Genomic DNA, 12,163 nt, shown 5'->3' with positions numbered 1-12,163 from the left:
ATCTCGGTAAGGAAAGCTATAACCAACAAAAGATGGAGAGACCTATTTCAAAATAATTCCATAGAGCAATCTATGGTTTCAACATTCCCTGTCATCCTGGAAACCCAACTAGAATGCAGACATGCCCCAGATGCTCCCAACCAAAAAAAACTTTCTGCACAGATTTTGGCAATGCCCCAAATCAAAACATTTTGGGCAGAAGTCCAATCACTAGTACATAAAATTAGAGGTATATCTATACAGTAAACTCCATAAGCTTATGTGTTCCATTCCGTCCCTAACCAGGCAAAAACAACAATATAATACACTCTTTACTTTTAGTGCCCCCTTTGTAGACCCCAACCACTATTCCATGGAAAATTCCTCTCCCAATTCTTTTTCCCATTTTAGCATATGGGTTTTCTTCCCCGGTATGTGGTTATCAGTTAGTATATCGTAAAAGTTTCTTGTTTCTCATTTGGTCAGTTTTGGTTGCATGTCAAGCCTAGTTATGATCTCCATAGGTATTATTTCCTTGGTAATTGGATAGCTTTTTAGGAAGGATTTAATTCTAATGTATTTAAGTCTATCCCCGTCAGGTACCCGAAAGCAGGACTGTAGCATATCAAAGGTTTTCATTCCTTCTGGCAATATAAGATCCTCTACTTTTTTTTTATTCTTAATTGTTTCCAGTTTCATATTGCTAAATTGGGAATTAGATGGCTCAAAGGTTCAATAGGTATTGGGGGTTTCCGTGATTTACTATATGGACTTAAATTCTGGGTTAGCGACTTCCAAGCCTCGATCGTGGCCCTCATAGGAGGGGATATTCCCTGGGTCTCTACATTCACCACAGAGAACTTCTTTTTTGCTATTAGGGCTGTTGCATATAATAGGGATTCAAGTGTAGCTCCTGGCAGAGTACTTTCCTCCATTGCCTTCCAACAGGGAGTGCTCCCTTTGATAAGCCAGAATTTTATCTGATTAAGTATAATTGATTTTATAGTATGCTTCTATATTGGAGACATCCGCACCTCCATTTTTTCTGTGCAGGGCAAGAATTGATAAAGATATTCTGGGCTTTTTACCTCCACAAATGAAACCAGATAATTGTTTCTGCAATTTAATCAGAGTGGGTTAAGATATCGGTATAGGAAGGGCTCTGAAAAAATATAGTATTTGAGGAAGAATTTTCATTTTGTATGTCATTACCTTCCTAGCCAGGACATGCATATCTTAGAGAGGCGGTCTAATTCCATTTGCAGGGAGGTCAGGAGTGGTGGGAAGTTTTCTTTTTCTATATTAGTTATTGGATACGTTAAAGTTACCCCCAAATATGGTATTCCTTTTCCCTGCCAACAGAATGGTAACTCTGTGTTTATAGTATGCTGAAGGTCTTTGGAGATATTTAAACCCAAAATTTGGGATTTCCCCACATTAAGTTTATAAAATGATATTGTATTAAATTGGTCTAAGACTGTCATGGCTTTCCTCAGTGATGTAAGTGGGTTAGCTACTGTCTGAATTACATCATCTGCGAATAGCCCTATCTTGTGTTGACGTGACCCCATCGAGACTCCCCTTATCTCCATGTTCGATCTTATGGCCTCTGCTAATTGTTCAATGACAAGAACAAACAATAATGGGGACAGCAGGCATCCCTGTCTCGTTCCATTTGATATACTAAAGGATTCAGGCAATGTAGGGGAAGAATACAGGGCCCGGATGGCACGGACTGCCCCCTCGCCGAAGCCAAACTGCCTCAGGGTTTCAAAAGCAGAGCCCCAATGCACCCTATCAAAGGCTTTCTCTGCCTCGAGAGCTAGCATTACAGTTGGTGTTTTAGAGGCTTCCACCGAGTGTATGAGGCTGAGGATCCGTCTCGTGCCATCCAAGGCCTGCCGGCCCTTAATAAGGCCTATGTTGGGAAGCACTTTCAGAAGCCTATTCGCCAATGACTTAGCATAGATTTTTATATAAGTATTTAGCAAGGATTTTGGTCTAAAGTTGGCAGGGGTATTGTGTTCCTTCCCTGGTTTGGGGGGTGCCACTATCGTGGCCTGGAGCATCTCCTCTGGGAATTGCCCTCTTTCTATTACTGCTGTGAAAGCCCGGAGGATGTATGGGGATTAGTTTCCGAAAAGAGTTTAGAATATTCGGCCATCTGGGCCTGGAGATTTTTGTTTTTTTAAAGACTGTATTGTATTATTAATCTCAGATTGAGTTAGTGGTTGGTTTAGCATGGTAGCATGAATGTCTGACATTTTAGGGAGCTTGAAATCCCTGAGAAAGTTTGCTATAGACATGTTATTAGGTTAAGTTACATGTGCCTATCTTTTAAATTATAAAGTTTACCATAATAAACTCGAAAAGCCTCTGCTATGCGCTTCGGATGTGTCAGTTAGTTTTTTTTTTTTTTCTTCTGCCCACACATATGGGACATTAATTTTTATGTTTCTTTTTACCACCGGACCAGCCATCCAGCGGGAAGGCTTATTCAAAGAGGAGTATATTGATGCTCTTTGGGCAGTTATTGCTCTATCATAGTCGTCTATCTTGGCCTCTCTTAACCCCTTGAGTGGCGGGTTTCCTACCACCCTGTCGTGCCCACCAGGGCAGGTTTTTTAGAATGGTCTAATCATTGAATTTCAACTAATTTTGCAGTTGCGTCTCGAGCCATAACTTTTTCATTTTTCCATTGACATGGCCATATAAGGGCTTGTTTTTTGCGGGACAAGTTGTGATTTTTTTTTAAACAGGGGGGAGGAAAATAGGAAATGGGGAAAAAAGAAAAAAAGGGGCCATGTCATTAAGGGGTTAAATAATGCATTAACTTCCTTCTCTGGGTCATTACGACGCACGGATACCACATGTGTGATTTTTTTATTTATTTTTTTTTTTTTACCAAGTAAAGGGAGACAAGTGTTTTTTATTTTTTTTTTGTCCCTTTAGGGGACTTCCACAGGGACCCATCAGGACCCCCTGATCACATTCCTGGGGTCCGATGGTGACAGCCCTTTACATGCTGCAGTGACAGCCCTTTACATGCTGCAGTCACATAGACTGCAGCACGTAAAGGGTTAACACTAGAGATGAGCGAACACGTTCGGCTCCGCCCCTTTTTCGCCCGAACACCGAACTTTGCGAACACTTCAGTGTTCGGGCGAAAAAGTTCGGGGGCCGCCGTGGCAGCGCGGGGGGGTGCGGCGGGGAGTGGGGGGGAGAGGGAGAGAGAGAGGGCTCCCCCCTGTTCCCCGCTACTGCCGCCCGCGCCGCCGCGCATCTCCCCGCCCCCCGGCGGCACCCGGACACTTACGCGCGAACACTGCAGTGTTCGGCAAAGCCGGTGTCCGGGTGCGGATGTGTCCGTAACGGACACGTTCGCTCATCCCTAGTTAACACAGCAGAGATCGGAGGTTTTCTCTGATCTCTGCTGTAAGAGCTAGTACCTAGCTGTCCTCTGACAGCCAAGCACTAGCTATCCCTGCCATAGGGACCATCGGCTTGCTTCTGACAAGCCGATGGTCTCTATGGCAACCTATAAACAAAGCAGGAGACTTAGAAGCAGGAGATTGCCGGCAGATCGGCAATATCTTCTGCTGGTTTTTCAAAGCCCTTGCTTTGTTCTCTGTGGGACTGTGCAGGCAGAGCACAGTGCCACAGCTTGTGGCATTGTGCTCTGCAGCTCCCATAGTGATACATAGCCCGAAAATCTTCCGGGCTATATCACTATTGGCAGTGGAACTCGTCCCGGAAAATTTCTGGGCGTGCCACTCAAGGGGTTAAATTATGCCACAGCTTATAAAGTTCCTTATGTACATCTACCGAGGGGCCTTGCTTTAATTCATCTTCCAATTTTTTTTATTTGAGAGAGTAAGTTATCAATCTTAGTAGCCTTCTCTCTTTTGTATTTTGCTGCTATCTTAATTAGAGTATCTTTCATAAAACCCTTATGTGCCCTCCACAAAATCATTGGGTCCACCTCACTTGTGTCATTAAATTCAAAGTATTCATTAATTGCAGATTGTATTTCCACTAGATGCGAGACCCCTCGCCACTGCCTGTATAGTGACACCAAGTGCCCTGATGACTTCGTTAATGAAGGATTCAGTGGCTGGCTTCTCTGAGGCAGGAAGGTTATCAAAGATTTCTGCTCCCTCTGCCTCTGACATGTTTGTAATCCCTGACCCGTCTAGAGATGATAGTGATGACAGTCTGGGTCTTTGTTTTTCTGGGCTGCCAGAGAGGGAGCCTGCCTCCTGTGTCTGTGGGGCAGGTGCCATCTTTGATTTGGGATACTGCTGTTTAACCCTTTCCAATCCAATTTGTATCCTGGTTTTCCTAGGGGGCTTACTCTTTTTCTGCCATTATACAACGGCGCTATATGCTGGCTAAAGCCAGTACTACATGAGGTGACACGTTGGATAGGCTCAGACAGCAGAGACTCTGGCAATATACAGTAAGAAATGTGGATGTTGGATGTCTTCCAACATCAGAGCTATACAGCCTTAAATCATAATGTCTTCAGAAGTCAGAGAGTGGATTGGAAAGGGTTAGCCCCTGACACTCCTGCAGCACCTTTTACTTCCTCTCCTCCTGCTGCCACACAGCCCCTTGGGATTATATGTCTTTCTTTGTTTACTATAATTGACTCACCACTTCCATTGCTGGGTGCGGAGATCTTATCTTCTGTGTTCTTCTGTGCCTAGATGAAAGAAGGTTTCATCACCAACACAGAAGGGGGTTCTTTACTGTAGGAGCAGTGAGACTGTGAAACTCTCTGCCTGAGAACGTGGTGATGCCAAAATCCATAGAAGAGTTTAAAAGGAGACTATATGTCTTTCTAGAGCGCTATGATATTACAGGATATAGACATTAGATGACCAGCTGGGTTATTCATCTCAAATGTTGATCCAGGGATTACTCTGACTGCCATTATGGAGTCAGGATGGAAGTTTTTCCTCCATAGGAGCTAATTGGCTCACTGTTTTCTTTTTTGTTTTGTTTTTTGCTTTCCTCTGGATCAACAAGGGGGAGGTTAAAACATGTTGAACTAGATGGACATAGTCTTCATTCAGCCTAACATACTATGTTACTATGACAAGACTCAAAAATCTTGGGTGCATTGGCAACCATTGTTTCCACAAGGTAACAATTCAAAATAATTTGCTTAATGTAATTATTTACCTACATGATTAATTATCAGTGCACCAAAGAATACATTCAGAAATCACTAATTTCCCACTTCAAATTTCCCACCTCCTCATATCATAATAACATATTGCATTTTTTAAATTTCCAATAAATCTGAAATTCCAGTAGTACATACAGAATATGTATGAATGCGTTGGTAGGTACATTGGCCAATTTTATGCTCTATTTGCCACTGCATTGTCTTTTAGAAGATCCGATAAAAGCTACACTTTATTTATGAGAGAGCTGGAAGTCCTGATTTTCCTGTGATGCATTGGCCAAGATGCTTGTATGTTAATACCATAAATGCCTTCCATCTCTACAGAACGCATCCATGAAGAGATTGATAAAGTCATTGGAAGGAACAGGGCTCCAAGTATAGAAGATCGATCTCATATGCCATACATGGATGCAGTAATTCATGAAATTCAAAGATTTATTGACCTCCTACCACTGGGACTCCCACACAAAGTAACCCGTGACCTGAAGTTTAGAGGATTTTTTATTCCAAAGGTAAAACTGCTGTCATCTGTGCTCAGTGGTAGCAGCTAGCTGATATAGATAAAGCTCTTTTTACACGGGGACTACTTGTCGGGCACAGATACCCAAGAAGTTGTCTCGATGATATTCATTCCTGCGCTGTTACACAGGAATGATCATCGCTGAGTGAATGGAAGCGGGGCGGGCTGGGGATCATTCCGGCTGGTCCACCTCCGTTTACAGTAAGCAGGCAATTGTTCATAAGTGGCAACTACTTTTTTAGGCGGGCCGATACTTCTTTCAATTTTCTGCATGCATCTGAACGATTTATCGTCTCGTGTAAATGGGCCCCTAGTAACAACTACAGAACACTTCAATAGTACAATGTTCTTAAATGGATATAAACAAATAGTATTAATAGCTACTATACAGTATATCTGACTGGATGTTATTCCTAGGGTACCACTGTCTTCCCAATGCTCAGTTCTGTTCTTAGAGATCCGAAGCAGTTTTCTTACCCAAATCAATTCAATCCAGGACACTTTTTGGATGATAAAGGCAAGTTCAGTCGGAATGATGGATTCATGCCGTTCTCTTCAGGTAAGTGTTTAACCCCTTAAGGACATGGCGTATTTTGGTGTTGAGGACCAAGCGATTTTTTGGTATTTTTCCATCTCCATTTTTCAAAAGCCATAACTTTTTTAGTTTTCCGTCGACACGGCCGTATAAGGGCTTGTTTTTTTGCGTGGCGAACTGTAGTTTTTATCGGTGCCACTTTTGGGTACATAGACTATATCGTAAAACTTTAATTATTTTTTTTATGATAACGGAGAGAAATTGCATCAATTCTGCCATAGATTTTTTTTTTTTTTTTTTTTTTTTTTACAGCGTTAATCATGCAGCATAAATGACACACTAAATTTTTTCCGCGGGTCGGTACGGTTACAACGATACCAAAATTCTTATTTATTTTTTTAGGTTTTTACACTTTTTTGTAATAAAACCCCCCCTTTTTTTTTTGGAAATCTTTTTTTTTTTCTCTATAGCTGCATTCAAAGTCCTGTAACTTTATTATTTTTCCATGGACGGAGCTCTATGAGGGCTTATTTTTTGCAAGACGAGCTGTAGTTTTTATTGGTACAATTTTGGGGAATGTACGCCTTTTTGATCACTTTTATTGCATTTTTTTACGCTTTTTGCCGTATAAAATAAAAAGCATGTTCAGCTTTTTGTACACGTCGTTATGGACGCATCAATACCAAATATGTGGGGTTTTAATTTTTTTTACCTTTTTTTAATGCTATTAAAAAAAAGCCCAAAAAAGGGGTTTTTTACTTTTTTTTTACATTTTTCTTTTTTTTTTACATTTTTTCTATCTCTTTTTTTTACACTTTTTGAGTCCCTCTGAGGGACTTGCAGCACTGTACCTATGATCGCTGTGATAAGGCATGGCAGAGCTACTGCCCTGCTATGCCTTATCCCTTATACAGCGATCATAGGCATTGGCAACACAGGACGCCAGTGTCTGGCATCCTGTTGCCAGAGCGACAGGCCGGGCTTTAGCGATAAGATCACGAGAGCCGGCTGAAGACACAGAGGGAGCGCGCTCCCTCTGTGAACTCTTTCCCTGCCGCGATCTACTTAGATCGAGGCAGGGAAGGGGTTAACAGAGGGGGGCGCATCTCCGATGCCCCCCCCCCCCCCCCCCCCCGCTGTTGCAGCGGGAGGCCGGCTATGACTGACAGCCGACTCCCGCTGCGGTATAGCGCAAGGTCAGTCATGATCTCGCACTATCCCGATGACGTACCGGTACGTCGGGTTGCGGGAAGTACCAGGCTCCCATGACGCAGCGGTACGTCATGGAGCGGGAAGGGGTTAAAATTAGCCTTTTAATACCATCAGGTCAGGCAGCATATGTAATTTTTGCCCATCATGATAATTATTGAACAATTTTTGTAGGCACAACCATTCAATTATGGTGTACACTGTGCCATGGGCAAGTTAGAAACACAGCCAAAACAAAATCACAAGAAAATAGCAATTTCTTAGGATATGTTGTTCAAAACCCGCTCTTTCAAACACCCTCTTAGGGCATTCTGACTTAATAGAGAATGGACCACTCTTTTTAAACCTCCCTCAAAAGCTTCTGTAAGACAAATATTTTGGTCTAGCGGACCCAGTACATTCACTGGGAGCAACCAGCTTTACTTTAAAGGGGAACTTGGCAACAAGTGTTTAATTCTCAATTGGGGAAATGAAGCATGACATGGTGAATGTGCTGTGAATCTATCAAGAGGACGAACTCCTCCACTCACTATCAAGCCGTGATAGCAGGTTTCCTGTACCCACTGATGTCAATAGTAATAGAAAAAGAAACCTTTCCCATCTTTGTTTAAAAATGATTATAATAAAAACACGTTTGGTATTGACTAGGGATGAGCGAGTATAATCGCTAAAGCACTGCTCGCTCGAGTAATGTGCTTTAGCCGAGTATCTCCCTGCTCGTCCCTAAAGATTCGGGAGCCAACGCAGCTGACAGGTGAGTCGGGGAGCAAGGGAGAGCGGGCGGGAGAGAGGGAGAGAGAGATCTCCCCTCCGTTCCTCCCCGCTCTCCCCCGCAGCTCCCCGCCCCGCGCCGGCCCCCGAATCTTCAGGGACGAGCAGGGAGATACTCGGCTAAAGCACATTACTCGAGCGAGTAGTGCTTTAGCGAGTATACTCGCTCATCCCTAGTATTGACACACCCATAATGACATGTACAAATCAACACACTTTTTATTCCTCACAGCAAACACTGTACAAAAAACAAACAGTAAATGTTTTTCTGTTAATTCTCCCTCCCCAGAAAAGCCATATGCAACCCAGAATGGTACATATGGTACAATTAAAGATTATAGCTCATCACCTAAAAAACAAGCCCTTATAGAGCTCAGTGAATGGTAAGATAAAAAAGTCAGGGAACTTTGAACACAGAGGTACAAAAAGTATAGTTTTTTTTATTGTGCAGAAGATTAAAAATTTTATATATATATATATATATATATAATTTTTTTTTGTATATATAAAATTTGGTTTTGTCATAATCAAACCAATGGTATTAGTGTATCTTGACACCACCATGAACAAGTGGTGGAGTCAAGATTGACAGGGGGGTAACCCCCCCCCCCCCCTCTGTAGCTGATTGGCAGGAAATCTTTGTTTGCTGCGGGTCCTAGCAGCCCAGTACGCTGATGCTGCAGCTGCAATCCAGGGCGCCTTGCATCTCCATTCGCTCCCAGCCCCCATGTCAGTTGCTCATTGGGGCACCTTAAACCCCTTCCGCATCATCCTGCACCTCCGTTACGTCTCACACCCAGGACGGCCTGCACCTCTGTTGGCTCCCGGCCCCTGCTACAGCCGCGCTCTGTTGCCTCCTAGCCCCTGCTGCAGGCGAGCATTGTCCCAGCTCAAACCCCTTCCCCGCCAGCTGGCCAGAAGCCGGCACCCCGCTCTCGGTTGAAGCGCAGAGCGGGTCGGTATTAGAGAGGCCACAGTGGCGTTAAGTGACTTTACTGGCTGCGCCGCTGAAGGCACTCCCCCCACCCCCAGCTGTATTAACGGTCGGCAGTAGGGAGGACAGAGCAGCGGCGGTCCCCGAAGTCACACACTGGCTGTGCTGCTGAAGGCGCTCCCCCCTTACCACTCCATAGCTGTATTTGCGGTCAGCAGCCGGGAAGACAGAGCAGCGGCGGTCCCTGAACTCGCACATGGCATTCACCCACTGCAGCACCACACCAGGTAGCCGGCAGCGGTGCCCGACACAGCCGACAGCTGGCAGGCCGGGGGACAGACGGTTAGCTGCAGCACAGCCCATCCCAAGGCTAAGACATGGAGGCAGTTTACCTCCTTCCAAGACCTTTAGCTCTTGACCCAAGAGCTAGGGGTGTGTGAGAGGAGTTCCTCCTGTCAGACCCCTAGCTTGCGGTGGCATCAAGATACACTAATACCCAAACCAACCCGCAGAAAAATATTGATATGTTGTTTTTGCTGTATGGTTTAGGCTTCATTCACATGGGCATAAAGATTTTCATTGCGGCTGAAAATCGTGTGAACGACAGACTCCTGTTTTGACGCCTGTTCAGACGTCCGAGTGCAGCGATTATATGCTGTACCCAGAATACTGTTGGGCGGGGGGGGGGGGGGGGGGGGACAGTTTAGCCCTGCTAAACTGCCTCCTCCTTGCCGGCCCCTTGACAGCTGTAGGCAAGTGGAGGGGATACGATGGGGTGGGAGCTAGTGTGCTAAACTCCCACACCCTCTCAGGCCCTTGTCGGCTGCCAGCAATGGGAAGGGTGGGACAGAATGGGAGCTTAGCACACTATCTACCGTCTCTCCCATTGCATATAGACAGCAAGGGACGGAGAGAAGGAGGGAAGAGGGTGGGAGTTTAGCAGACACGTCGTCATATGGCCATGTCACTAAGGCATTAAAAATACATTTAAATAAATGTCTCTTAAAAGTCTATTTTTATGATTTTTTTTTAAACATTTTCTAATTTCCTAATTCTCTTTTTGAAATCCACATATTTAATGTTATGAGATTGAAAGTCTGTAGAACTTTAGACAAGCTCAGCCCCTACTATCCATTGTTTTTGATACTGCCACATTATGCGCCTTTAGAGATGGGATCTAAAACTCATAACATATGGAAGTGCAGATAACTAGTTATTGATTCACTCAAATATTATATTACCCTTCAGGAAAACGTATCTGTGCAGGAGAAGGTCTGGCAAGAATGGAGCTATTCCTGTTTTTCACCACAATTTTGCAGAACTTCAGCCTCCGATCACCTGTGGGCATAGAAGAAATAGACCTAGCACCTTTAATGAGTGGATTTGGAAATTTTCCTCGGTATTACAAGTTGGCCTTCATCCCGCGCTGATTCATTTTCAAATTATTTTATTGCATTTCTACCTACTTTTGACATTTACAATAAAGATATGACATAAGACTGAAGAGTAAGCGTCATTTGTCAACAGCTGCTGTGGACGTCCTATCAGATCATACAGACTTAACATTTTGTAGATAACACCTGAAAACAGTGAAATGTAAATGTATAAAATATAATTCTGTGTAAATAATATTAACACGATAATGGTGGATTCTCTTAATTGAAATTCATTTGTATATTAAAATGATAAAAATATAATAAGGTAAAACTAGAGAAAGCGTCAGACACAAAATAGCTGTCATCTGTTACATTGTGTCCTCCTCCCCCTATGTGTCTTTTCTACACATAAAATAAAGGAACTTAGGTTTTTATAGGAATTTGTGGGGTGAGTGCTGCTTCATTCTTGCTTCTTCTGACAATAAATATAATAATAATAATTTTCTTGAGTTGTGTCAAGATAGAAAGTAATTACTTATCCACCTGATGCATCATTCTTGTATGTATCAACTAGCTGATATCCCGGCTTCGCCCGAGTTAATTTGGTACTGGTGTTTATCTGGTGTTCACACGGAAAATCTTATGAAGTCGTGGTTACTTTAGAGATACCGGAAAAACATATGTTCACCATAGTTCTCTGCGTTACCCAGGAAACACCACGGGGAGGTAACCATGCGACGTTTCCTTTATATAAAAGGAAATCAGGAAGTGAGAGAATTAGATTACATGCGTAAAAATTAGACGCTAATTCTATTGCACTTAGAATTGAATAATCGAGTTGGGACCCATTAACTTTTCCTACTTATGACATAATCAATGCTCGTGCTAAATTTCAAGCTTCTGTGACATCGGGAAGTGAGAGAGTTAGATTTCGTACGTAAAATGTGGACGCTAATTCTTTTGCGCTTAGAATTGAACAATCGAGGTGGGACCCATTACCTTTTCCTATTTATAACAATCAATGCCCGTTCCAAATTTCATGTTTCTATGACACCGGAAAGTAAGAGAATTAGATTCCGTACGTAAAATTTGGACGCTAGTTCTTTTGCGCTAGAATTTAATAATCGAGTTGGGACCCATTAACTTTTCCTATTTATGACATTTCAATGCTTATGGCAAATTTCATGTTTCTATGACTATGGGAAATGAGAGATTTAGATTATGTACGTAAAATTTCGACGCTAATTCTTTTGCGCATAGAATCGAATAATCGAGTTGGGACCTATTAACTTTTCCTATTTATGACATATTCAATGCACATGCCAAATTTTAGGTTTCTATGACATTGCGAAGTGATTTAGATTATGTATGTTAAATTTTGACGCTAATTCTTTTGCGCTAGAATTGAATAATCGAGTTGGGACCCAATTACTTTTCCTATTTTGGAGATAATCTATGCTTGTGCCAAAATTCATGTTTCTACGACATCGGGAAGTTGGAGAACTTTTGGCGAGTCAGTGAGTGAGTGAGTGAGTCAGTGAGGACTTTCGTCTTTATATATATAGATTACTGGGTTCAAAAGTGAGAGAATGTGAAGGGCCCAGGAGCCACATTCCATTTTGAAAATCACTGGGTTCCCCTTTCC

General features: G+C 42.9%; 1 protein-coding gene across 1 annotated transcript in view; it reads left to right on the top strand.

Annotated features, from left to right (window-relative positions):
• Positions 1–10,615, top strand: part of LOC136632211 (cytochrome P450 2A13-like) — a 60,197-nt gene extending 49,582 nt beyond the window's left edge. Inside the window, exons 7-9 of the mRNA XM_066606941.1 lie at positions 5,498–5,685; positions 6,111–6,252; positions 10,391–10,615. Of these exons, the coding sequence (XP_066463038.1) occupies positions 5,498–5,685; positions 6,111–6,252; positions 10,391–10,572 (512 nt within the window). The 3' untranslated portion in view covers positions 10,573–10,615. The remainder of the gene's footprint in view (positions 1–5,497; positions 5,686–6,110; positions 6,253–10,390) is intronic.
• Positions 10,616–12,163: the final 1,548 nt, after the last annotated feature.

The sequence above is a fragment of the Eleutherodactylus coqui genome, chromosome 6, assembly GCF_035609145.1.
Source record: "Eleutherodactylus coqui strain aEleCoq1 chromosome 6, aEleCoq1.hap1, whole genome shotgun sequence".
In the NCBI taxonomy this organism is placed as follows: domain Eukaryota; kingdom Metazoa; phylum Chordata; class Amphibia; order Anura; family Eleutherodactylidae; genus Eleutherodactylus; species Eleutherodactylus coqui.
Note: the sequence above shows the minus strand (reverse complement) of the source record. Positions and strands in the feature narration are given on the sequence as shown.